Source organism: Centrocercus urophasianus, unplaced genomic scaffold (genome assembly GCF_019232065.1).
Source record: "Centrocercus urophasianus isolate 14NV4802_14NV808 unplaced genomic scaffold, USGS_Curo_1.0 seq_10, whole genome shotgun sequence".
NCBI lineage: Eukaryota > Metazoa > Chordata > Aves > Galliformes > Phasianidae > Centrocercus > Centrocercus urophasianus.
The window spans coordinates 24,332,448-24,358,850 of record NW_024884142.1 but is presented as its reverse complement, the minus strand read 5'-3'; the positions used below and the strand labels follow the sequence as shown (position 1 = coordinate 24,358,850).

At 38.0% G+C, this 26,403-nt stretch overlaps 2 protein-coding genes across 3 annotated transcripts in view; one reads left to right on the top strand and one right to left on the bottom strand.

Annotated features, from left to right (window-relative positions):
- The window catches only part of IMPG1 (interphotoreceptor matrix proteoglycan 1), a 46,099-nt gene extending 29,901 nt beyond the window's left edge, over window positions 1-16,198 (top strand). The window contains exons 13-15 of the mRNA XM_042825157.1: window positions 10,493-11,061; window positions 11,964-12,183; window positions 15,764-16,198. Coding sequence (XP_042681091.1) covers window positions 10,493-11,061; window positions 11,964-12,183; window positions 15,764-15,978 — 1,004 coding nt within the window. The 3' untranslated portion in view covers window positions 15,979-16,198. The remainder of the gene's footprint in view (window positions 1-10,492; window positions 11,062-11,963; window positions 12,184-15,763) is intronic.
- Window positions 16,199-22,668: 6,470 nt separating this feature from the next.
- The window catches only part of MYO6 (myosin VI), a 100,213-nt gene continuing 96,478 nt past the window's right edge, over window positions 22,669-26,403 (bottom strand). For both annotated transcript variants that reach the window (XM_042830180.1, XM_042830186.1), the window contains one exon: window positions 22,669-26,097. In XM_042830180.1, the coding sequence (XP_042686114.1) occupies window positions 25,898-26,097 (200 nt within the window). In that variant the 3' untranslated portion in view covers window positions 22,669-25,897. The remainder of the gene's footprint in view (window positions 26,098-26,403) is intronic.

Genomic DNA, 26,403 nt, shown 5'->3' with positions numbered 1-26,403 from the left:
TAGACCTTTCCACAAGAAGGAGTAGGAGAAAATTGTTATTAAACATACAGTCACATGTAGCTACAGGAAATATTCTTTTAACTTTCTTTTAACACTTTCAGTTGTGACACAAATATTTCTGTGCCATCAAAGAGAAAAATCATACTTTGCATTTCTGAAACAAACATGAAACAAGCAAAAAATAAACCACAAATGCTGAAGCATAAGAAAATAAGGCAGGATTTGTGGTAGAATTTCAAACTGACAGAACAAAAAAAAACATATTGGAAAAAAAAAAATAAAGCCAATCTCAGCTAACACAAACAAGAACTATTACAGCATTTAAAACACAGAAGGTAAATTACTGTGGTTTCACTAGGCAGACCTGGATGATAGATACAAGAATATAATGAAATAATATATTCCAAGCAAGGAGTACTGTGTATCAGAAAAGACTACATTTCTGCAGATCTGAAGAAAATACTTCTTAAAAATTACTCTTTTCCATGTGTTTATTCAGTCTTTTCCATTCTGTAGGGGTTTTTAATGGCATTCAGAGGTATGAGGAAAAAACAGAAAATGAATCAGAAAATGTATGTATGCTTATAACTGGATGGAGAAAAGTCTGCATAATCCAACCCTTAAAATGAAAAATATATGTTAGCCATGTTTCCCACAGCTATGGGAAAGTGATGACCCTGCAGATGAAATGAGTTAAAAGACACCATCAGGTCAAGGACATAGGTATATTAGAATTTTCTCTAGAGCCACAGAATATCAGTAATCCCAAAGTCTCCATCATCATCATGGCTTGGAAAAACAAGAGAGACACTTCATGGTACCGTGGTGTAGCAGCAGCCTTCACTGGCAAAGCAATCTGAGCTACAACTGCTGCCACTGCACTCTAGCTTCACCAGTCTGCTCCCTCTCCTGTTCCCAAGCCTGTTCTTACCAATTCTGCATGCCCAGAAATTGTAAAGGCGCTCCTTTATCCCTCCTGCCCAGCATCAGCCTGTAAGACAAAGAGGCAGTGATTGCACTGCTGAAATCAGAAACACCCAGCTGTATGATGGCAGCATCATTCACTGGGGCCTGTGCAGCAGAAACATGAGAGGCCATTTAGTGTAAAATCAGTAGGACTGTACTTTCTGGATGCAGTAAGTACCTAGATGAGCATCTAAATAATGAAGAATATAAAAGCTGCCACTTGAGGCAGGGAAGAGCCCAGTGTTGTACACAGTCATGTTACTGCACCTGGTAGTTTCTCTGGTAGCTCAAGTTAGCTGCTGTTACCTTTTTAATAATTATAGTTCTGTTGCACAAAATGCAGAGAATTACCATCTGCTGGAAAAGCATATTCTCACACACACAGAAGATTCTTTTGTGTTTTTTCCCCCTGCCTGATTTATCACATGCCATGAGCAAGCACAACTCTTCGTCACTGCGTGTTGCAGGTTTATTGCAGCACTGAGTAAAAGATATGCTTGTATGCAAGAGTTTTGAAGTGAAAGAAAAGCAAACACTTCATCATTAGCTTAAAGATTAGAAAAACATTTCTTATAAGAATTAACTGTGAAATGTTCCTGACATGAAACTTTGTGATAAAAAGTGTTGAAAGCAACAATTTTCAGTGTGTACTGACAAGTCTTACAATGCTGCTGCTAACAGTATAGCAGGGAGAAGACCTATGAACTTTCATTCTATTCACTCGGAATAAACTGCATAGAGCTGTAAAAAAAAAAAAAAAAAAGAAAAGAAAGCTTCCCCCAAAGAAGGGCTACAATCTTGCTCCTCCTTGTTAAGCACAAATTCTGTCTAAAATAAGCATTGGCATGTAGGAACTTCATCATCACTTCTGCAAATGAGTAGCAGGAGAAAAAAAAAAATCTTTCTCTAAAAAGGTGGGATGCCACATTAGCAGTGACACATGGCTGTATTATATCTGCTTAAAATCTTCTAGTACACAAAACAACATTAACAGAAGAGAGACATTGAACATTTACTGAGTTCTTAGAAGACTAAGTAGTGCATACTCTTTCAAACTTTTTCTCTTTTTATAGCTTTTTGGCAGTACTGTATGCAGCAACCTCTCTATTCTTTTATTTTCCTGGCTATTGCTTATTTTATAGGAAAAATAGATAAGGAAGCTTAACAAAATTTATTGTATAATTTTTATGAAAATCAGTAGTACTGATGATACTAACTGTAAATCGCAATTAAAATACATGACTGGCAGGTATAGACTTTTTGCCACTTTGTGCCTGCCTATTTCATTTGAGAGTTGCATTTCTTATCAACCTTTAAACTTTTACCTACTGCTGGTGTGAAAGAGCAACAACTACTTAGACCCTTCTGTATGAGGCTGGACAGCCTGCAATTCTACTGCATTTGTTCCCAGCCATTTCCCTGGCCTACAATACAAATGATGGGCATTTAGAACTTAACAAAACTTTAAATTTACTCACATTTATCATGAAGGAAAGAGGTGGCTTGCAGTAATAGCATAGTCTGTTATTCTTTGTTGTGTCTCTATCAGCTTTATGTTTCGCAGATGGATTTAATTGCACTAGTTATCACCTGTGCATAGCTAAAGACTATGCATTACTACAGAGTCCTCAGCACTGAGTGGCTGAAACCCCCTCTAACCACTTTGATTGTGTCCACCCAAAGTCTTTGTGCAAAGGAATATAAAAAAAAAATTGTTTCACAGCTCGCAGAAAGATCTGCAAGGCCACATGCACAAAGTTCTCCATACAAGATCTAGGGAAAGGAGAATAAAAGCAGGAATGAGTTAAATCAGTGAGAGCTTTTAAGACATGAAGGATGGGATTAGTCAGGTGTGGGCAGGCAGTGGGAAGAATAATCTAGAAGCAGAAGTGAGGCTTCTTTTAGGTGATACTGTACTCATGGTGATGATGTCCGTAGACAGTAAAAGGCAGGCCAGTGAAATTTAGAGAAACTTTTTGACCAGCTAGGATAGTAATTACTGCAACCTTTGAAGCAGCCTAGATCTATTAGGAAGATATAAAGCTACATTTCAAGTAAGCCTAATGTGTTCAAATTATATTTTGAGATTTCCTAGTAACACTAAGAGAAAAACCTTCATACAGATGTCCAGTCCTCTTATTGGAAAGTTGCCTGGCGATGGGATTTAAACTTTAAGTAATCATAAAAAGGATTTTCTTCGCTCTAGCACCTTCAAAATCTGGGTTTTCAATATTTATGAATAGTGCAAACAAAACTGCTCCTTTCTACTAAGATACCTGTTCAATGTCTTCTACAGTTCTTCCTCTGGAATCAACTAATCTCTCCTTCTTCTTTATGGTTAAATTCTTATCCCTCTCTTTCCAGTCTTCTCATGAGTCTACCTAACACAATGTGATTATTCAGAGAGGCGCGTCAGGCTTGTGGTTATTTAAAAATCCAAGAAAATTCCAGTGGTAAAACAATGCAAATAAAGGTAAAAACAGATAAAGGTGTTCATGAAGTCTGCAGTAACAGTAGTGAAATGCTTTTATTCCTAAACAGTATGAAGATTTTTAAATTGCAATTGTTTTGACAATAACCACTTGCAGTTCATATAGTCCAGGTAAATGGCAATCCACAAGTCCTGACTATCGTGGAGGAAGCACTATTTCTAGAGATGTTGTTACAGAAATACTGGAGAAAATGAAACTAGTGCTAAAATACTTCAGCTTTTTTTGTCATTCTCAAATCTTGATCTCATCAACCTGGATCACCCTCAAGAAACACTTTCAGTGAAGATGACTCTGCAGAGTGTATCACAGTGTTTTTCCTGCGAGAAAAAAAAAACCCACACTGATGTGTAGACGGTTGCTACACACCTGCATGTTTCTTTTAGTAATTGCTCTCATATTTTATGCAGCCCTGTTTTGAGGCATCCTATGGTTCTCTTCTCCTGCCCAGCAGTTAATTCAGTCGTACACTCCTTCTCTCTCACTACTATTTTGTAGCAATCTCTAGAAAAACTCAGTTTTCTGGATGTTTGGAGATTCTTTCTGCCACTGGTTCATTCCCAGCTGTCTGTAGGCCGTCTATGGTTAGCACTGCTCTCTATTTGGCATAATCAACATTATCATGGAAATGAAAACACCATTACTTCTTGCAAGAACATCTCCAGGCATTTTGAGTACTGGAATTCACCTCTACTTTGTGCCAGGAATTCACATGGCTGTTTATACAAGGTGAGAATTCTTTTCCTTGCATGTTTTTCTGTTTTTCCCTGCATGATTTCTTTGATATTAAACTGACAGATGTTTTTTCACATTCTCCCTCATCAGATTCTCTTGATGCCATTTCACTTGTAACTTCAGATGTGCCAAGAATGCTTTTCATGAACGTGCTGCTTTAGCCTGATGCGTGGAGGAGTGAACAGGTAGGTCTAGCTGTGTAATCCTCTCAAACAATGTATACAATAGCAAAAAAGTTATCTGTAAATTGAAGATGAGGCTGAATGCAAAAGTCTCGGCTGGCCAATATTAAGATATGACAGGCTTAAGATTTGTTCATCATACATTCACAATTTAGTTATGTAAGTTAAATACTCAGAGTACTACAGATATCCTGAAGAGTCCTAGAGAGTACAGGTTGGTATACCACAGCAACTGGTAACAACTACGTACTGTTTGTAGACATTGAAACTCCCAAAGAACAGTGCTCTGGTTATTTTGTGCTGCACCAACCACAGTGATCTTTTAACAGGCACAATCATCCCTAAATCATCTGGTCCAAAATCATTATCCATGTCACTAAAATTGAAACACATACTTAAAATAAAACCATCTGGATCTTCTCAGTTAGATAACTTCCATCTCTCTCTTACTTCTTCCATAGCAAAACTATGATAAAATCAAATTGTGTATATCCAAGATGCACCATAAGAATAAAATAGTCCTCACTGTGACCTTCATTCCATTAATTCTGTGTTTTTCAAATCATAATACGAAAAAAAATGTATTCAGTGTTTTAGTTTTTCTTTGCAAGTCTAAAAGCACTCATTTGATGACAAAGTTTTAAGATAATCTCAGATTAAACTTTCTAATTTTATGTTTTTCTTCTCTGTTTTTAGGTCCTTGGGTCAACTTGAACACATATCGTGCGCCATCTGTGCTCTTTTTACCATTTTGCAAACTAATAAACTTGTCTGATGTAGGTCCCACGACTTACAAAAATTTGTTCTTCTACTTTTTTTTTTATTGCACAGTAGTGGGAAACATAGGAATTGAAGAGGAATTTGGAGGATACTTCCAATTCTGAAGGATAGGTAGCATAACTTTTCAGAATATGTTTCTAATCATTCTGAAGTAAAATAAATAAAAAATAGTATTCCCAGCTTTGGGATCCCAATTTAAGGAGCTCCAAAATCACGTCAGTGGCATGGAGCAGTACGTGTGGCATTTAGATGTCTGCTTCTACACAATTCCTGTTTTCTAAAGCTTTAGGTTGTTGTCAAACAGTTTCTTATTTAAAACACAACTCAGTTTTTCCAATTTGACTTTAGAGCCATCAACAACTGGAATAAGAACTGTTAATCCACTTGAAGCTATGGTTTTAAGCAAGATTTTTTTTATTCAAATTTGACTCTGTTTCTTTGTAAAAGCATATTTATATTTGCAAATTCACTGCTTCTCAGTTGTTTCTCTTTTTAATTCATTAATGCAAATACCATACAAGTTCAGACATCTCAGTTTAGTTTAGTCTTTAGTTTACTTAAGATATATTTTTATTATTTTAGAGGCTAGTAAATGTTGCTGAATTTTAATGCAGCATGGCTTACAAGAAATGGTAGCTACAGCAGCCTTGGGCAATTTTTGCATGTCTTCACTGTAAAAGAAACAGGTTCAGAAGACAGAGAAAAGGGAATTCTGTTTTCACTGAACACCAGACCTGGCTTCTGGAGGCTTCATACAGATAGAATGACAGCTCTAAAAATTAAAAAGGCAAAATTTGTCATTAATTATGTACCACAAGATATTTGCTGTGACCTGTTAGGTTAATTATCCTCTTCCCCTGTTGTTCTCTTAATCCTCATCTTATTTGAGCCTCAGTTAAAAATGGAAGACCTCAAACTCAAATTCAGCACTTTACCTGTTTGTTTGTATATAACATTCCTGCATTCAGGAAATTTGTGGCATTTCAATATGCAGAAAACATGTAAATTTGAATTCAGCTCTTTGCTGTAGTGTTCCACCTAGTATGTACATCAGCACAGCTGTCCATATGGAGACTTTTTACTCTGATTGCGGATTGTTTTAGCTGCATACTTTTTCCTTTGTTAGTTATCTTCTTCAGTCAGTTTGGTTACAAATGTTTCCACATAAAGCGTTATACTCTCATGTCAGTGGACTTGTAAAATGTGTCCATTTCCAACATGAAATGTCAGTGCTTATTAAGCTCATGAATGAAATGAAATGCCAGGTTCTCCTGATGTACAACCTTCTGGGCATACTTATTAATGCAAAGCCGCTAGAAAACCTTTCAATTACAATTTGAACTTTTGCAAACAGCAATTCCTTATTCACGGTCAATTTGGAGGCTCTTCCTCACTTAAAATATGTACGAGAACAAACTAATTAGACAAAGTTGTTGAAATGGTAATTGATTTTTTTTTTTTTTTTCTGATAAATAAGTTGTACCTATGCATTTTAATCCTCCAGCTGGGGAAAAATGCTTCTACATAGAACTCCTCTTGCAAAGATTTAGTACAGCAGTGCACCCAAGAAATTGCCTCTTCATTTACTGTTTACACGTCTTTGCCAATAGCAGTTTAATTTTAGATATAAAACTATCTTCAGTACAGTATGGCCCTGCCTTGTCCATATAATACATAAAACGCCTACAGATTCCATTGAACAACTTTACAGGGTGTAAGTAGTGGCTGAGAGTTAGAGTTGAGCTTTTTATTGCTGTAGGTAGTATTTAATTCCATGCCATTGTTTAACCTTCAGTGTGGCTACTCTGGGAGATACGTTTGAGTTCAGCATCTTATTTCATGTTCTCTGTGGGTTTCTTACACCAAAATGATACAGTTGTAGAGTGAACTGTGTGCTGAAATGAAGTCTGCTGAGACTAAGAATACCTGAACCTTCAGTATTCATGCTTTTAAAGTTCTCATAAAATAATTGCCTGTGTATTTTCTGTCCTTCTGTTGTAATAATCCCACCTTAAAAAGGCAAACTGCGTAAAGCGTTACCACTAATTGCTCTATGAAGAAGTAGTTTAAGTGTGCTATGAGTTCTATTTTAAAATATAAATGCATATGTATATATGCATATATATATAAAAGCAATATTTTAAATGCAAAGGAGTCTTCTGAATTCCAAATGTTTGGGTCATCTTTATCAAGAATATTTTTAACTCTCTAAGACTGATCTCATCTCAATCTCATGCAGATCGAGGAAGATCTTGGCAAAACCAGTTGCAAATCATTTTACAATACATCTCTTGTGTAAGCAGTAGCATGACACAGAGTGCAAAAAAAGAAGGGTCAGAGACCCTGCAACTTGTGCTGTGTTACAGTGAGTGCTCAGCAGGATTTTAGGTGAACCCATTTCCTATCACACTGCAATGGACTGCCATCACCTCTGTGCTCCATCACTGTCTCAGCTGGAGAGAAAGTGAATGGGAGGCAAGAACTGGCAGCTATGAGAATTGGTGATGCACGCATCAGGGGTCAACTTGGAGTGACCTCAAGGTCTTTTAAGTTACTCCATTTGTAATAAGAGAATGCCAGAAGATATACATAGTCTATGTATAGCTTTTATATATATACACACACACACACACGTGCATGTACAGACTATTACTCATATAGAGATGTATTCCAAATCTGCAATATATGTATGGTTACACTTCTTCACACTTGCTGCAGTTTCACAACTGTTTCAGTACCTATTTCTCCTGCAATTACATCTTCCTAAAATGTAACCCAACAAGTCCATCACAGCCATATGCTCAGGTGTATGTAGTCATGCTTTCCCTGCTCTGTGGAGCCACTGGTTCATCCAATCAGTAGATCATCCTGTATTAATGCCCTGAGTACTAATGCTAAGAAAACTTTTTCTGGTTTCCTTTAACTAATAAGGGACTCTCACTCCTTATCAGCATCACAAGTAACAGCAAGAGCTTTGTAAATGGAGAACATCACCATGCCTGTTTTGGATTTGTTTACCTAATCTGTCTGTATCCTTGATTACACAAGAAACACAAGGACACAAGAGAAAAGTGTCTCAAGATCCTGATGAAGCACCGGGGTCTTCAGCTGTGCTGTAGCATTTGGTGCTTTGTGCTCCGTCCAGAACCCATGCAGAACCCTGGGTCTGTACAGCACTTTGCTCTTCTCTTTTGGATACTCTCTAGGGTTGCAAGGATGAGGGCTGTCACCCTTTTATTATATTAGCATCTATTATTACTCATTACTTGTTAAAAACAACCTTAAAATACATTTTGCTATCAGACAGATATTTTTATAATGGAATAACATTTGCACTACTTACAGATATAGTGACTGCTTAAATGGAAACAGCTGCTGTAATGGTCTTTCCAGAGTGTTTTATCTGAAAAATTCTGGCTCAGCCTATTTGGGTGGAGTTCATTTTCCTGCAAAACAAACAAACAAACAAGTAGAAATCTACATATTTCCTATTCAGAGCATATTGAAAACTTACAACAGATATAAAAATGAAGAATTAAGAGAAAGAACATTTGATATTTGAGCAAAATTTAGATGTTCTGTAGTAAAATCCACAGAACATTCACCAGTGCCAGTACTATGCTTGTCTGCTGGTAGAGTCGAACTATAACACCATGAGAAGCTTCCATTTCCAAAAAAAACTGTCTTAGTTCTCATCACTCTAAACACTCAAAGATATCAGTGAACTTCAGTAATGCTAAGAGGAGCTGAAAGAATTGATTTAGATAACAAAAACCACATAAGAGGAAAACTGGGCATCAGATGATCAAAAGATCCAACATATGTTTGGATGGTTATCTATATTTGAGATAAGTGTTCCTCTGGGGTCTCAAACAGAGAAAAGATGACTGACTGGCTTAGAGGATGCATTTAACTTTTAAATGCCCCCTAGAAGTGCGATAAATGCTACAACAACATGTATTCTCAAGATTCCCAAAGAGTCTTTCACAACCCACTCCTATAATTTAACCACTAGTCAGTCGTGGCCAACTTAGCAGGATGAGGCTATACATTCCTAATAAAACATGCTAGCCTCACCCCGTGTATGAAAATGTATGTTATGGCAATAAAGGAAAGAACAGTGAAAGGGAAACAATGTTTTAATAATGGCTCTATAGAAAAAAAAAAAAAATACACTGGCCAAAGCATTAATCTGCGTAAGTAAAGAAGGAGCACATCAAAAACTAGTGTAAACAAAATAGGCAGCCATCTTGCCTGAAGGTTTTCTTTGTTGAAAATATACATTTTTTTCTGAAAAACGGCAATACAGCAGCAGGTTTGTCCTCATTCATTTGGAAGCAAAGAAGCAGAAAGAGACACAAAGACTATGCGTGGGCAATTCCTGTGTCGTTTGTGGAATAGTTGCCACCTTTCTTAGTGAGGATTATTCCCAGTGCAAACAATTGTTCAGTTACTTCATTGGCCCCTGAGAGGAAGTAGAGAATGGAATAATTCATTAGTTAGAGAAAACTGTCCTATCAACTGATGAGTGATATTGCCCTGCTGGTCTGCTTGCAGTTCATAATGTGGAGCACCCATAAGTATATTGATGAAAAAGGACATAGCTATTGAGTAGACACCTGTGGGACAGAGGCCATCATTTTCTGTGAGATCATGGCAGGCAGGTAACTGAAATCCACTTTCAGAGTTTCATCACACTTCACATTTGGATTTCAGGTACATCCATCACAAAGCCGAGGCCCATGCCAAGCCTTAAGTGGGAACCTCATGAACGTTTAGCATCAGGGTCAGATGGTGGCTTCTTGAGTGCAGCAAATGATTTCTTAGGGTCGGATTTTATTTTCACTGCTGCTGTTGTACTAGGTAAATCAAAGGAGATTGCTTCACCATTTTGCTTAACAATGTTTTATCATTACTGGTTACTAATAGTCTTCACCTCTAGCAGAGAGGGAAGCAACAGAACGACTCTGGCATAGAACTGATCCAAGCAGACAATTTGAAGTTATAATTCACTCTTTCTGTCAATATAAACTGACAGCACAATTATATCCCTTCAAAACAAGGCTGCATTTAGGAATTGCTCAGGAAATACTTACGGGGTGTAATTATTACTTAAACACATCACCTACAGAAATCTCACCACACAAACAAGTAGATGAGGTGTTTCATTCCTGTAGCTCTTCTTTGCTGATGAAAATAACATTTTCATGTTTAGGTAACTTTAAGTCTTCCTTTTAAAAATGCTACAGTGGAAGTACAAGACAATGTTGGCTCCATGCTTGAGGTTTGCTACACTCATTTTTTAAACTAGCTCTTTGTCTTTCCCCTGTTTTTCTGCAGCAGTGAAGATCATGGATGAACTAGAATCATCAGGTGATGACATTTTGGTTACAACCAGCACATACAAAACGTTGCCTTTCCTTATTGGTTCAAGCGATCTGTTTGCCACGCAGCCAGAGGTCACTTTTACAGGAGCACTGCCACCAGACCAAACTCTACTGCCCACAGTGACCAGCCCATTCTACAGCCATTCTGTTGTCATTGACCAGTCCCCTGAAGTACCAGACACCTCAATGCCAGAGGCTGCCAGCGCTCTTCCTGACCGTGCCAGCACAGGAGTGCAGGACATTGCTGCTGAGTTGGACGGCACTGGTGTGAAGAGCACAGCAGTGCTGGATGAGGCAGAGCATGGCAGTGGCTACATCTCAGTGCAGACAACTGAGCCTGCAGAAGTCACCCAGGCTCCCACACTGAAGTATGTGACCACCAGCTCCATGACAACGGCAGCCAAAGGCAAAGAACTTGTGGTTTTCTTCAGCCTGAGGGTAACCAACATGCACTTCTCTGATGATCTCTTCAACCGGAGCTCGCAGGAATACAAAGCTCTAGAACAACAGTTCATGCAATTGGTGGGTGATGAGCAACTTGAACAACACATGCAATAGTCAGACACAGTTTGAAAATAAATGCACATCCCTCATCACTAAATTACATTAATTATTGCTCCATAACTCAGGAAAAACAGTTACTAGCTTCTGTGAGAGCTGTACCAAGGGGTTTTGGCAAGGAATTTCTGATTTATGCCAGTTGGCTCAGTCAGCCCTGGAAAGCACAGTATTTTAACAGCATTGGACTCTGCTGCAATTTGGTCTGATAAGCAGCACTGTTAAGGGACTTATAACCCAGGGACGTTCTCGGGGTGTGAAAAAACACCCAATGAACTCAATTATTGAAGTGTTTACTTGTTCAAAAGACTCCAGATATATGCCTTGCGTGTCACTATTTGGCTTTATCTTAGACTAAACCAACAGTTCTGAATACATCTAAGACTTGTATCTCTATGCCAAATTTAAAAATAGCCTTAGAAAAGATATCATAGCTTAGCAGAGGCTAAGCTAGTGATTAAATATGGATTTTCTTTATGGGTACAATAGGGCAACAGGTCAGCTCAGTAGCACACCTGTTATGCTATGTTCTAATCTGCCCGGATTGAATATTTGAAAATAACTACAGTTGGCTTTTGAGTGTGGTGATATTTTTTCTTTCAGATGAACAAGTTCCCCAGCTGCCATGCATTTCATTACAGGGAAAATTGCTGCTGTCCAACTCAATACATTATTAAGAAAGACACGAGAGTCACAAAAATACCAAAAAATAAAAAGGTGAATTTGGTTGTGAAGTTTAGCAATGATATTAAAATCAGAGAAAAAGTGTGTAACGTGTACTTGATAACTAAAAGCAACTAGAAGAGAAATTACAGTAGCTAGGCACTGATGATAAGGTAAAATAAAAACGCTCTTTTGTTTTGCAGCTACTTCCATACCTCCAGTCCAACCTCACAGGTTTTAAGCAACTGGAAATACTTAACTTCAGGAATGGAAGTGTGATTGTCAACAGTAAAATGAAATTTGCCAGAACAGTGCCATATAATATCACAGAAGCAGTACATTGTGTTTTGGAAGACTTCTGTGACGCTGCTGCCCAACGCCTCAATTTGGAGATTGACAGCTACTCCCTGGATATTGAGCCAGGTAAGATAACATATATACTAAACCAAAACCTAGCAGGTATTTTTTTCCCCAGATTTTACAGCTTTAGAAGGATTGCTTTTTTGGAAATAATTGTATTATGAATAGCTTACTAGTGAGTGATCAGAAGTAATACAAAAAAAGATCTTGCAGATTCAGCTATCTGCACATCAGTTTCCATACTGTAGTGAAATGCTAAACGGAAGTGTTGGTCTCTGCGCATACAGCAACTGCTTTTCAAATCAAGAGCCAAGTGCTGGGAAACAAAAATTAGAGCAATGGCTGGGTGAAGACAGGAATAAAAAAAGCTCAAGTGCAGTTCACAAGAATGACTCATCCAAATCTTTTATCTGAGTAGGTAAAACATCATTTCTGATGATTTTTGCAATGTAAGAAAATCTTTGCTTAGGACATCATTAGATCTATCTTTAGAGGGCTATAGATTTCAGGACAGAATGAAAATTTCTAGGAATACTAGGATTCTACAGATACTCACTGTCCTAAATTTTAGTAATAGATAGCTCTCTGTGGATTTGTGATTCCAGAATCTCTCCTGATGTAAAACCTTACATAGTCATAAAATAATTTAGGTTGGAAAAAACCTTCAAGATCATCAAATCCAGCCATCCACCTGACCTACCAAGTTCCTATGTCTAAATCACATCCATTAGTGCCATGTGCACACGTGTCTTATAAACCTCTAAGGATGAGGGCTCCACCACTTCCCTGGCAGACTGTTCCACTGGTTTACCACCCACTCTATGACAGAATTTTCCTTGATATCCCATCTAAATCTCCCCTGGTGAAACTTGAGACTATTTCCTTGTCCCCTGAGAAAAGAGACTGACACCGTCCTCACTGCAGTCTCTTTTCATGTAGTTGGAGCAATGAGGTCTCCCCTCAGTCACTTCTTCTCTAAAACAAACAGCTCCAGTTCTCTCAGCTGCTTCTCATAACTTTCTAGTACCTTCACCAGCTTCCTTGCTGTTTTCTGCAGATGTTCAAGCAACTCAGTATCCTTCTTGCAGTGAGGAGTCAACACTGAACACAGCTCAAGGTGTCAAGTACAGGAGGACAATCACCTCCCTGCTCCTACTGAAACACTATTTCTGATAGAAGCCAGGATGTCATTAGCTTTCTCGGCCAACTGGGCATGCTGCTGGCTTGTATTCAGTCAGCTGTGAGCTAAAACCCTCAGATTCTTTTCCTCTATGCAGCTTTCCAGCTACTCTGCTCCAAGCTTGTAGAGCAGCATAGGATTGTTACGACCCAGGTGCAAGACCTGCACTTGGCCTGGTTGAATATCTTGTGACTGGACTCAGCCCATCAAACAAGCCTCTACAGGATCTCCTGTAGAGCCCTCCTTTCCCTCAAGCAGATCAATGCTCCCACCCAATTTGATGTCATTTACACCCATCTTGTTATCTCTGTACAAATGTGCTTCTAAGTCTGAAGTATTTGTTAAACAGAAGAAAGTGAGTAACAGCATATCTAGACACCAGTCTAACATGGGAAGTTTAGAGTTTTCTGAGTAGCACCTTTTTGGTGGTATTTTTCCTCACCGACTTCTGACAACTTGAGCACAAAATGTCCATTTATTATTCATGCAGACACTTTCTAACCTGTCTGCATTTTATCTCCTTGTGGCCACTAAGAGAATCAAATGTGTGTGGCAAAGAAAGTTAACAAAACTACAGTGTCTGAACTCCAAAAAGCTGCTGCAATAAACTGATGTTTTACTGAATGAGGGATAAAGGAGTCCTAGAAAAAATTGAATTCTGGGCTACCATAGGTTCTCTGCTTTGGTAATATATATTGAATAAATCACGTTTAGAAATTCAGTGTATTTCCACACGGGTGTTTCATAGCCCCACAGTATTTTTATTTTGTGGAAGGGTGGGAAGAGTAGTAAATTAAGGTAATGCCAGCAAATTCCTACTTATTGTGAAAATAAGAGCCATCTAGTGGTAACAGCGTTACATCACAAGGAAACGCTGATGGGAACTGACAGCCCAAAACACATAACCAGACTCAGCAGCTTTTACAGCTGTAAAAGCACTAACTACATCGGTCATAAATAATAACAAAGAATGATGTAGCAGGCTTTTAAAAATATCTGCATTCATTTTGTTTTTTGTCAGCTAAACAAAGTGAAAACACAGAGAAGGTTAGAGAGCACGGCAGGTACAAAGCCCGAAACTTTGTTAGGGCTTATTTCCTTATTTTTATCCTTTATTATTCCCTTTGTTAGAGAAATGAAACACCATCACCAAGCACAGCAGTCTGCTCATGCCTAACTCACCCTATCACAAAGAAACACTGATACCTTCCAGCTTCTTAGCGTTGCAGGACTGTAGCACACACTGACCACAGAATGGCTTGGATTGGAAGGGACCTCAAGGCCCACGCAGTCCCAGATCCCTGTAGCAGGCAGAGCTGCCCCCCCAACAGCTCAGCTGCCCAGGGACCCATCCAGCCCGGCCCTGAACACCTCCAGATATGGAGCAGATCTTTGAGTGTTTTTTGATTTCTGCAGGCCAGTCCTTATACCAAATTCTCCACCACAGCTAAGAGAAGGTGCATTAACCTCCTTTGGAGAGTTCAGGTCACTCAGAACCTGCTGTGCTATGTAGCCCCACTCCTGCCTGTCCATCTGCCCCCATTTCCATTCACATGATCTTTTTTTTTTGCCTTACTGGATTCACACATCTTACTGAAACAGTGTGCTGATAAAAATAGAGTCTGTATCCCCTGTACTACTTCTCATCTTCTGCCTTCTATTTATGGGCCACACTTTATGACATGTATGAAAGCACCTCCAAGAGACAAGAGGGCTGTAGCCTTCCTTCTTACATCTCCATCAGCACTCAGCTGGGCTGAGCTCTGCCTTTAATAGCTCCTTCTGGGTCCTTCGTGCCTTTCTAGGAAGAAGCAGAGAATGGGGAAAAAGGCTTGTGTGACAGCTGAAGTCAGGGCTTTGCAGTACCTCTGACCTGGGCCTGCCCAAAGCCCAACACTGGCAAAATCATTTTCATTTAATTTCAAAGAGGTATTCCTGACAATATATATATATAGCAAAATAAACACACAGCAAGGTTTTCCCCATGCTAATGCACGTATTTTCGGTGGGCAGTGCTGTTATTTCTAGCTTGCAGTCTTCATAGTGTTGTGCAATACTCACTAAGCTGATTCCTTCCCCTTGTTATGCCCTAGGATATGCTTCAGATGATTACAGCAGAAATTAGTTCTTATACAAATATAAGAGAGTAGCATAGCATCCTTGAGTACAAAACAAGGGCTTTAAAGTAAAAAACAAGAATGGATCAAAATATTCAAGTATGAAAAGCCTTGACAGTGAGAAATGGTAAAATCACAGGATGGGAGTAAACAATTATACAAGCAAACATAAGCTTTGCAAGCTTGCTGTGTCAACCAGAGAAGAAAAATGTGTCCCCTTATGCCATATTATACCCCATTAACATGTACAAGCGTGCACTGTTTACTCTGGCTGCCACCCAGCTTGCCAAATACTTGGAGGGTGACATCTCAATGCTCCCATTAATGATTTACCCATCCTTTACAGCTGATCAGGCAGACCCATGCAAATTCATGGCATGTGACGAATTTTCCAAATGCATAATGAATGAGTGGACAAAAGAGGCTGACTGCCTTTGTAAACCCGGTTATGCAAGCCAGGATGGATTGCCCTGCCGGAGCCTGTGCGAAATGGAACCTCATCTTTGTGACAATGGTGGGAAGTGTGAGTTAGTTCCAGGAAGAGGAGCTGTCTGCAGGTAAATAAATGATGCTTAACTGGAACTCTGCTAATGGACCCCTGATTCTGTTCCATGAACAAATGGAGCTGAGTACGTACTTTTCAACAGCATAAACTGTGCTGATTAGCCAAGAATTCAATATTCAGACATTTCAACTAACACTGCCACAATTCATTTTGTGCAGTAGGAGTCATAGAAAAGGGAATTGAGCACAGTGACTTGCAAGACAGGCCATAGTGCAGCAGCAGTATTTCAGTTTGGAACCCATCACCTAATGGGGTCCTCCTGAAAGCTCTACTGCAGTAGCAAAGTGAGCTTCGAAACCAACCCACTGCAGAAAATAATCGCTTCCCACTTCAGAAAGGCCCAGGTGCAGAAACTACCAAACCAATGGTATGAGTACTAGAAGTTCTAAAAGTAATACACCAAAATTGTGTAAATTATAGCAAAGTACATACAAACGTAATGCTAGTCTCAGACTAACAGCTTCTGCCCATTCGTACAGTCTGTATAGTAAGTTCTGACCAATGTGGGAGCATCTGTTTGTGAATTTACTCAGAACCACACCATTTTTTCCACCAACTGGAAACCCTCTGTTCTCATAAAATACAGTAATCTTCTGCTTTGTCTCGAAGAAGCTCTTTATAGTGGAATCTCTTACTTCAGACCCTGCTAGTCAGATTAAAGCCACCAGTAAACAGAATATAGGCTTCAGAGGGATGTTCAAGAATTATTCTGAAACACACCTGAACTTCTAAGGTACCACAACACAAATGTTATTTGACCTTTGTTAAGTGAACAAAGAACCAATCTGTGGCTTTTTGTTTAACACTCACTGTCATGAATTTAAGAGTATTTTCCTTCCTCTGTTATGAATCACATTATTTCATACAGGTACATAGATACAGATACATACATTAATACTGTGCTTGTATTTAATTGCATGTTCTCCTTTGTTTTCATGTGAGGTATTCTGCATTTTCTGCCCTCAAGTTCTGTATATTTGTCTCTTCCTCTCCCCATTTTAGATGTCCTGTACGCAGACACAAGTTTTACCAAGAACAGCGCTGTGAAAAATTTGCTCCAGAACCCACACAACCCTTCACTTTTAAACCTGTCATTCTTGGCTCACTGAGCCTTGCTTTTCTTTTCATCATTTTAATTATTAAGTTAAGAAGAAAATGCAAAAGAAACCCTAATTTGGAGTAAGCGGCTCATGATCTTTTTCCTCAAGTTTCAAAAAATAACCCTCTTTTTTCATTTTGCAATTTGAAATTTACCTAAACAAAAATGTTCTGCATTGTAGAAGGCCCACTCTCAGCAGCCACAATTCAGAAAATGCTGCAAGGATGAACTCCGCTTTCGAACATGATGAAGCCATAACTGGCTTTTACCACACGGTTTGTAGTGTAAGTGCTTGTGCCAGTAGCTCCTCAGAGACCACTGACCAAGAAGAATTACACAGACTTGAAAACACAATTCAGTATGGAGGTAAAATGCATGGAACTTCTTTCCTTGTTCCTCTCAACACATAGCACCACTCAAATAACAGCTCCATCTGCATGTCTTACCTCTATAACTAAATTAAATCTGATCTTAAGCTCTTGCTCAGCAATTTCAGAACTAAGAACACTAATTTTGGTATTTACTTTTTAGTTTTCACATTTACTGTCATCTTTGTTTCCTAACAGAACGTAGAACTGCTTTTCTTACAGCTCTTTTGCATGGCTTTGGTGCTCCACTCTATCCAAGTGCCTTTTGTAAATTATTGAGTGAAATAACCTCTATTTTTTTTTTTTTTTTTACCTTTCCAATTTCATGTTTTAGGTCACCAGACCAGTTTACAAAGCCAGGACTGACAAGTTAGTCTGTGAAATTCTGCATTTCCAGCATCAGACAGACAAAACCAAGGTTTGTGATGATTTTCAAGAGCATTAAACCTCTACTGTTTCCTCTTGGCAAATGTTACTAGGAAGCCTCAGTAGTTCAAAAAATCATAGAATCATTAAGGTTGATAAAGACCTCTAAGATCATCTAGTCCAACCACCAACCCCATCTGTGCCTACAAACCACATCACACAGAGACACATCCATAGGTCCTTGAACACCTCCAGGGATGGTGACTCCACCAGCTCTCTGGGCAGCTTGTGCCAACGTATCACCACTCTTCCTGAGAAGAAAATTTCCTGATATCCAACCTGAGTTCTATACAGAGAAAAGCTCATTTTTCTTTGGAAGCTTAATAGGACAACAGTGGCAGTCATTTAAATATGAAGAAGGAAGGAATATCTGAAATCAAAGTTGGAAGTTCAACACAAATGCAAAAAAAAAGAGGAAGTTTTAATAGGAATGACAGATTGTTTAGAAAATATTGCTCAGTGCAATTTAAATTGTTAGAAGTGTACTGACACAGCTCTCCCCAAGATCTGGTCACGGAAATGAATTTAGTTGAGAAATGAGGCAACTACATGGAATGAACAAATAATTAGAAGCATTTGGCCATTTTTCACAAGTAAAGTTCAAAAATGAGTATGCACGTCAGAGGCTTTTGGTAAAATATGCCTTTAACAACTGGGAAAAAGATGACAGAGAAAGGGGAGGAAAAATAGATGTAGAACACAGCTTTTGTGAGCTGAAACTAAGAGCAAAACTTCTATGTCACTTCCCAACTCCTTTGAGGACAGGATTTTAGAACAGAATGTGTTACTCCAATCAAATTTTCAGGGAGAGATGGATATCTAGAATTTTTATGCCAAACTGAAAATGGCAATTTTATAATTTTGTTTTGCTTTGCATTGCAATGTGTAAGAAATACATTTCATGTCTCTGTGAAGAACTGGTTCATCCTTTTCTAAGCTCAGAAGAGAACAAATTCTTGCAAGCGGGTGACAATGACAGACAGCACTGTGCATGGTTAGCCTCTGGGAACGCTGCCTGTCTTGCTCAGCAAGCAGTCATGTGAAAAAGAAAAGAATTGTGAGTCAAAGCAGAATGCGACAAGCTACAATGTATGCATTCCAGAGGATAGGCCCCTTCAGACTGAAGCAGCAGATGTCCTGAGAAAGTGATCCTGCCACCTTGATTTCTCTGCTGCCTACCTCAGCGTGGCACATGCTCCTCGTTCCTTAGAGATGAAAGTTGAAAACATGAGCTCATTCAAAATGCAAAATTTCTCTTGTGATATCTCCTGTCCCTATCAGGGATGCTGCTGGATCTTCTCTGTTCAGCCAAAAGGCTGCTGAAAAGTAAGATACTGCTTTCAGCTGGAGGAGCATTACCTCCAGCTGTCTGTAACATCTCTTATTTTGCAATTGATCTGTCAAATGCTATTCTATCAACGTGTCATTTATTTGTGCTCTTACACGCATTTGGGGTAAATAAGCTTCATTTTCAAAGTGTTATCTGGCAAAATTCAGTAATGGATCTAACCCCAAGGACGAAAGAAAAGATGATACTAAATCTAATTCGCATGGATACAGATGACTTATTTTGATGCAGTGCAGATCAAGCTTAATAGCCATTATAGATTTCCCCTCAGAAACATACAAAATGTCATTCTTTGCTCATCAAAACCAGTGACTATCATGCAGCATCACCCTCTGCAAGAGTCACTCTCAGCCACCAAGATGACTGAAATCATATTTGAGAAGAAAACAAAGACTGCCATTTATTTTATTCTCATGTCAGTCACTTGGACAATCAAGCAAACAGTATTTTGGATTAAAATGATAAGACAGCACTGCAAGTTGGAGCTCCCCATCAATATCACAGGTCAGTGTTTCATTATCGCAACCACGAGACGACCTGAAGCACCACAGGGATGGATGAGCTGGCATTTTAGTTCACGAGTAACAGACATCAGGTTTCACAAATGTGTGAGTTTGCTCAGCAATGCTGCTGCTCTTACACCAAACTGAGGCTGAGAATCTAAACATTCCAAATTATAATTTACTCCAAGCATGCTGTAATTGTGAATCCTAGGCCCTGTAGCTATGGGTTCTTTTGCAGCACAAGAAGATGCTCCAAGCACTGAAAAAATGCTCACAAGTATGCTCTTCAAATTACGATGACATAGTCAGTATTTGTTATTCACACAGAAACACAGCATTGTCACACCAGGGAGGAAAAATCATAATTCTTCTCAATGATTTAGTATGTAAAATAGTTTCAGGTGTAGGATCAACTTAATTCTCTTTAGAAGGAACTAGAGATGATCTCAAAAGATTTGAGTTCTTTGCTTTGAACAGTAGTTAAATTATGTATTTTGAAATTCAAAATGCTTCTGAATGTCTTATGAGAATTTCTTCTACAGGTATTCAGAATAAGGAGGTCCGCATTATTCAAGACTGGAGTTCAGGTGGACAATGCATAACAAAAAATCTGAGGATTCCTAAAGATGCATCACTTTCTCTTTAACATCAGTACACATTAAACACATCGTGTCATTACAGAAAAACAGCTCGACCTTATTGCTCAACTGTGTGACCATGTCTAAAACTTGACTGGTAAGAAGTAACCTGTGATAAGGTGCATGCATTAAGCATACAGTATGTACATATCTTAATGCTATTTGTAAGAGCCTAGTGCTAGCAACAGCTTTTGCTCAGAAATGACATTTTTTGCAATACTGTATCATTACAATCAGCCTGGAAGAACAGACAAAACTTTAAAGCAGACCTACACTATTTTATTAACCTTTCTTACACACACTAAAGCAAAGCAAGTGGCAAACGTGGAAATAAGAGCTGTCACTAGTAACGTTCTTACCTCTTACCAAAGGCTACATTAAAAGCATTCGGGAACATTTTCATCCTCTCCCTGTAACACACAGGCCAGAAATCACACAGAAGTTGTAGTTATTTTTAAGAGCTTCCCTGAATTTAAGATTCTTATGTCTCTGTCACTTAAAGCATAATGTATACATATACACTTCACTAGTTAATTCCTGGTGATGGAATCCCATCACAACTGAGGTTGACAGGGACCTTTGGTTCACCCGGCCCAACCCCCACACAAGCAGGGACACCCAGAGCAGGGTGCCCAGGGCCACGTCCAGTCGGCTTCCAAAGAGCTCAGGCCAACTGTCTAATCCTAAGACTTCAAACTTTCTGAATAGGTGAAGTGCTTGTAGTTTTCTTCATCCTTTAAGAGCATGTGATTCACATTCCCAGCTACCTAGGGAATAAGTTACAGTCACGCACAAACACACTTTAAACTCAGTACATACCAATCATATCGAGAGGTTACTCTTAGTTTCTCTAGAAGATATCTTGGCAGAGGATGAGAGGCCATTAATTATTGAATAGGCTTAACAATTCATGCTCTATGAATCCATAATCCTGACTCAAACAGGAGCATTACTTTACCTTGAACACCTTTTTCTTGAGTATATGCAAATATACGTGCCCTGCCAGTGTTGTATTACATTCAGGCACTGTTTGGCACCTGGCACAAATCTGAAGTTGTATTTACAGCTGAAAGTGAGCTTCTAAAAAGTTCATGGCTATAGTGGATGACAGCTCCTCATTCAGATGTGAAACCTACATGTATTCAGGACAGTAGCTGATTTCTGTTGTAAATCTTTCTAGCTTTCAGTACCACACAGTTACCACAACGAAGAATGAATTTTACCTTCTTACACGCCCTTGCCAGTGTTTATAAATCCCAAATAACTGCACAAACAGGTCTCCTTGCAAAACCAGCAGAACTGATGATTATGTACAAATGAAAGCAATGCACCAAGGAAACAACTCTAGGATTCTACAGCTGAAATTGTATTTCAACTTCCTCTGTTTCACTAGGAAATACTTTAAAACAAAACAAACCACTAAAGATGCCGTTTTACACAGTACCTTCATTAAAAAGCTCACTTTAAAAATACTTCTTACGTTGCATGGGACATCACCCATGCCAGCAGTGTTAGCTTTTTACAATTGCTCACATAAGTTAAGATGCATTAAGAATGCTGAAGGCATTCTTTCCTTTTTTTTTTCATTACAAATGTATTTTTGTATGTGTTTAGCATATCTCTCCCCATACCCATTATCATTAGCTTAAAAAATAAGTAATTTTAAGTTGTGTACTTTAATAATCATTATTCATGTATGTATTTATCACTCTTAACTATTAATTACCAAATATATTTGCTGGATGTAAGCCTTTTGTATTTCAATAAATTATAATAAAACCATCTCCTTGAAAATTTTGCTGGGATTGAACTGGTATTTAATCTCACACTAAGGTGCATCACATCATTTTAAATGTGATGTTAAACTGTACTTTAACTGTAGTTCCAACCATAGCAAAAAAGTATTGACACAAAGTTATACCTAAAAACGTTCAAAGCCTGAATTACTTGAACTGTATTGAACTGAAAAATAATACTCTGATTTGGCCCTTGAAAGAGGCAAGTTTGAAGCCTTTCCTTCTTTTTTCTTCAACTCCAAAACTCTCGCAGCATATAAACTCAGCACATCCTAAATAGTTCCACTAGTCACTGTTAAGAAAATGAAGCAGATGCAAATGGTAAATACCATAGAAAACAATATTTGCACTGATTACAATAAAGCTCTTGTGGTAAAGCAACAAAGGTTTGAAAAACAATTGCAATACAAGGATACAGGATTTAGCACAGAAGTCTTTCCATCTTTCTCATATCATAATTTACCCTTACTTACTCCACTTAAATTTTTTAAAATAAGAGACATGCAAGTGAGGTTTCAACGTGGAATGTATTTTATTTTTTAGATTTTCAGTACAGTATTAGGAGGTCATTTAAATACTTTAAAAATATTTTTGGGGGAAAAAAAAAAAACAACAGGAAAAAAAAAAAACAAAAAACAACCAAACAAGGGCTTCAGTGACAAAAAGAAAACCAATCTCAACAGTGGCAAAGGTGGCAAATAGGCAAGTATGTAATGACCTTATGATCCTTGAGTAGCACTCTCTACACTGGTACTTAGTCAGGAATGTAGCCCAGTGATTCTCTTCCTCTCCTTATTTTCTGGAGTGTTTCATGAAGTTCTCAACTATAATGGGCAGCTGCACTGACAGGGATGAGGAAACGTTTATATAAATGAGACACACAGAACCTCATTTTCCTTCAAAAACAACTTTTTTTTCTATTCCCTAGAGCTGTAGATCAGAAGGGCATTAGATAACAGCACAATCCTTAAGACCAGAGACTGGTGCCAAACCATCCAACAGTATCACAATCTGACACAGTAGATGAGACAACAGAGAAAAGCTGGAGAAGTAGATGAATATTTCTCATTTGAAAAAAAAAAAAAAAAAAAAAAAAAAAGAGAACAACAACAAGAAAAATTTGTTGCACAAAAAGATTGACAAAAACTAAAATTGTGTTGTTTTGATACAGAATGAACAGAGGTGTGCTACTGTGCAAACTAGAATACCCTGATTTATGGAATGTATCTTCTCAAGCACACTGCTCAACCAGTGCAGAGATGGGGAACGTCTAAACATCCAGCCACCAGTTCCTCCTCCACTATTTTATAGTCCAATACCTAATATTTGTTTATCATATAACTAACACAAATTCCCATACACTCAAGTCAGGAAAATAAAGTTTCCTTCCAATACCAGTCTGTAGGCAACTTGCTGTCAAGAAACAGCCTCAGTCAAGGAGATACTGGCATAATGAAAGGAACAGACTGGAAAAATTAAGTTAACGATTTTATTTAGAGTTCCCCACAGTTATGTTTACAGATACGTATACATACATACACATATATATACTTAAGCTTTTAAGTATATATATGTGTACACACACACACACTTTAAGTACTGAGGTTCTTTGCTTAGTGTTCAGTCTTGTTAAGATCTGCTCTATATATATAATCTGAGCCTGAACGGGAATTTAAATCCGGATAGTAAAATGTAAGACAGGGCTTCTCAGCCCTATCAATTCACTGATTTTCTTTTCCTTGTGTCAAATATAACGTCAAAGCTTTTGCAGTTTTAAGTTTTTGGAGACTGGAAGTTCTGAAACCTTCATTCCAATTCAATAATGCTTCATAAGAAGTGCCTTGAAAGTCATGTAACGTTGTACAGATCTGCACACAACTTGCTAGTCAATTCTCCTATCATCTTCCAGCCAAAAATTACTGCTTCAGCTTAGAGGGCATTTTCAGTAAAACGAAAACACATTTGCCAGTTTGTAATCATGTGATCAAAAAGCAGAATGATTATGCAATGGAAGTTGAAGTTCCCTGATGTGGCCAATTCATACAGAGTTAATGTATTCCTCAAATGCCTTCACATGTATTACAGTAAGGAGTGCGTTTGTAATAATAATTAGACATAGGCAGGCAAGCATAATTTACGATCAGCGAGGACACACGCATCACGAGCTTTCTCTGTCTGTGCTACAAAAATGTATCTCTTGGAAGTCATTAATGACTTTTATCTATTTATGTAATTATACACTAAAGTTTATAAACATTTTTCAAAAGGTTTCAAACACAGTAAACTGAAAGGAAATTATTTTGTACTGTGAGCAAGCTGTCAGTTTGTAGAGCAAGATTTCATTTTTGTATCAGGTTGAATAAGTAATGGGACAACAAGTTATTTATATTTCCAATTCTTAACAGTGAAATAATATATAGCTACACCTACTTCGTTGAAATAATGTCCAGCCTGGTGAAATAATCACATCAGTAGATGGGATCCATCTTGAAACTGAATGAAATTAGTAATTCCTATCCACCAAATCTCTCACTGCTTAATTAAGCAACTGTTACAAACTAGGACACTGACAAAGGAGATCAAGATAAAGATCAGTGTCTGAATGACTGCAATAGTCTAGTATACTAAAAATTGTAGCTAATTCGTCAGCATGTAGATGATGCATTATGTTACTGGCCAAACTTTTATCTAGCCAAAGGTACAGACTTTGTGCATCTCATTACAATTAAAATAAACAGGTCTCAGTGTTCAGTTAAGTTACATTACCATCCAGAAGCTGACCAGATTTCCCTTATGCTATCCTTATCTGCCTCCAGATACAAGTCTTGGACAGTTTTGCATGCTATATTTAAATTATATTACATGGATAAGTTAGTTGTCCAAGAATGGACATATTTTCTGAAGAGAAATTTGGTCCAAAAAATGAGATTTGTATTTAAAGGAAAAAAAAAAAAAAGAAACAGAAATATGTGGTATAAGGTGTAATAAGCAGTACATTCTTTGTGTACAACATTACTCAATATTGACACACATGAATTCTCAGAATGCACAGAAAAAAATAGAGAATAACAGTAAGAAACAAAACAGAGAATACAGTAGGAATAGTAACAGAACAGTAACAGAAACAGTAGGAAGTTATGAGTCTCAAGTATAGAAGGATTTCCCATCACTTTCAGAAAAAGTTAGTAAAAACAGACACTAACCACTTTTCAAATCAGGACATAAAATATCTCAGATTATATAAAAGTACACTCCAACTTCTTCAGAACAGAAGTCAAAGCTAAGGCCCCACAATTCCAGTTATGAGATACAGCATATACTGTTTACTAGTCCACCACTTAAAGCCCACTATTTAGTATTTTGAAGAGGGAATTTTATAAAACAATGGTTGCAATGCTGTTCTTTGTACTATGTACCCAACTACTGATAGATCGTTTAAAGGTGTTAAGTGTTGTAACAGAAACTGCTAAGAAAAATGCAGTGTATAAACATAATGCTACAACCTACACTGACTGAAAATTCTTCAGGGTCCTCATACCTAGTAAAGCTGACTACACAAATTAAACATAATAGAGTACAAATTAACAAACCACATGATTAATAAAATCTGTTCACTTTATATTAAACATCTCTAATACGATTAACGAACATTACATCCTCTGTTGCACAGAGGAGCTCTTCCCTTTGTATCACGGGCAAGGGTTCTCATCATGAATGCTACTGTGCAAAATGAACATTTATTTCAACAGGTTCTGCAGCATAGCTGTAGCATACGTAGGACGAGCTTGTCTGCTTTCAATTGCATTTTGCAGGTACTGAATACCTCCACAGCGCTCCCAAATTTCCTCAAACTGTCTCGGCAAAATTTCAGCACCTCGCTTTCGAGTTAAGCCAGTCTCTTCAAGATTAAGCTCACACATATCCATATCATCCTTACCTGAAAATGTAGAGGAAGAAAGAAAAATCTTTAGAAAATTTTTACATCATTCCAAGGTCGCATTAGCAAAATTCGTATCTTCATTAATTAGATTCCCTCTGTCAAACTCTGGTTTGTTAATAGACTTCATAGCTTATAAGGGAACCAGTCTTCAGACAGATTTCTACTCACAGGACAGAAAAGCAACATCAGAATAAACTACTTTCAGGTGCTGAAACTGACAAAATTGTGATTAAAAAAAAAAAAAATCAAACAAAGAGGAATGCCAAGAAAGATCAGCATCTCAATATACTCTCTTGAAATCCA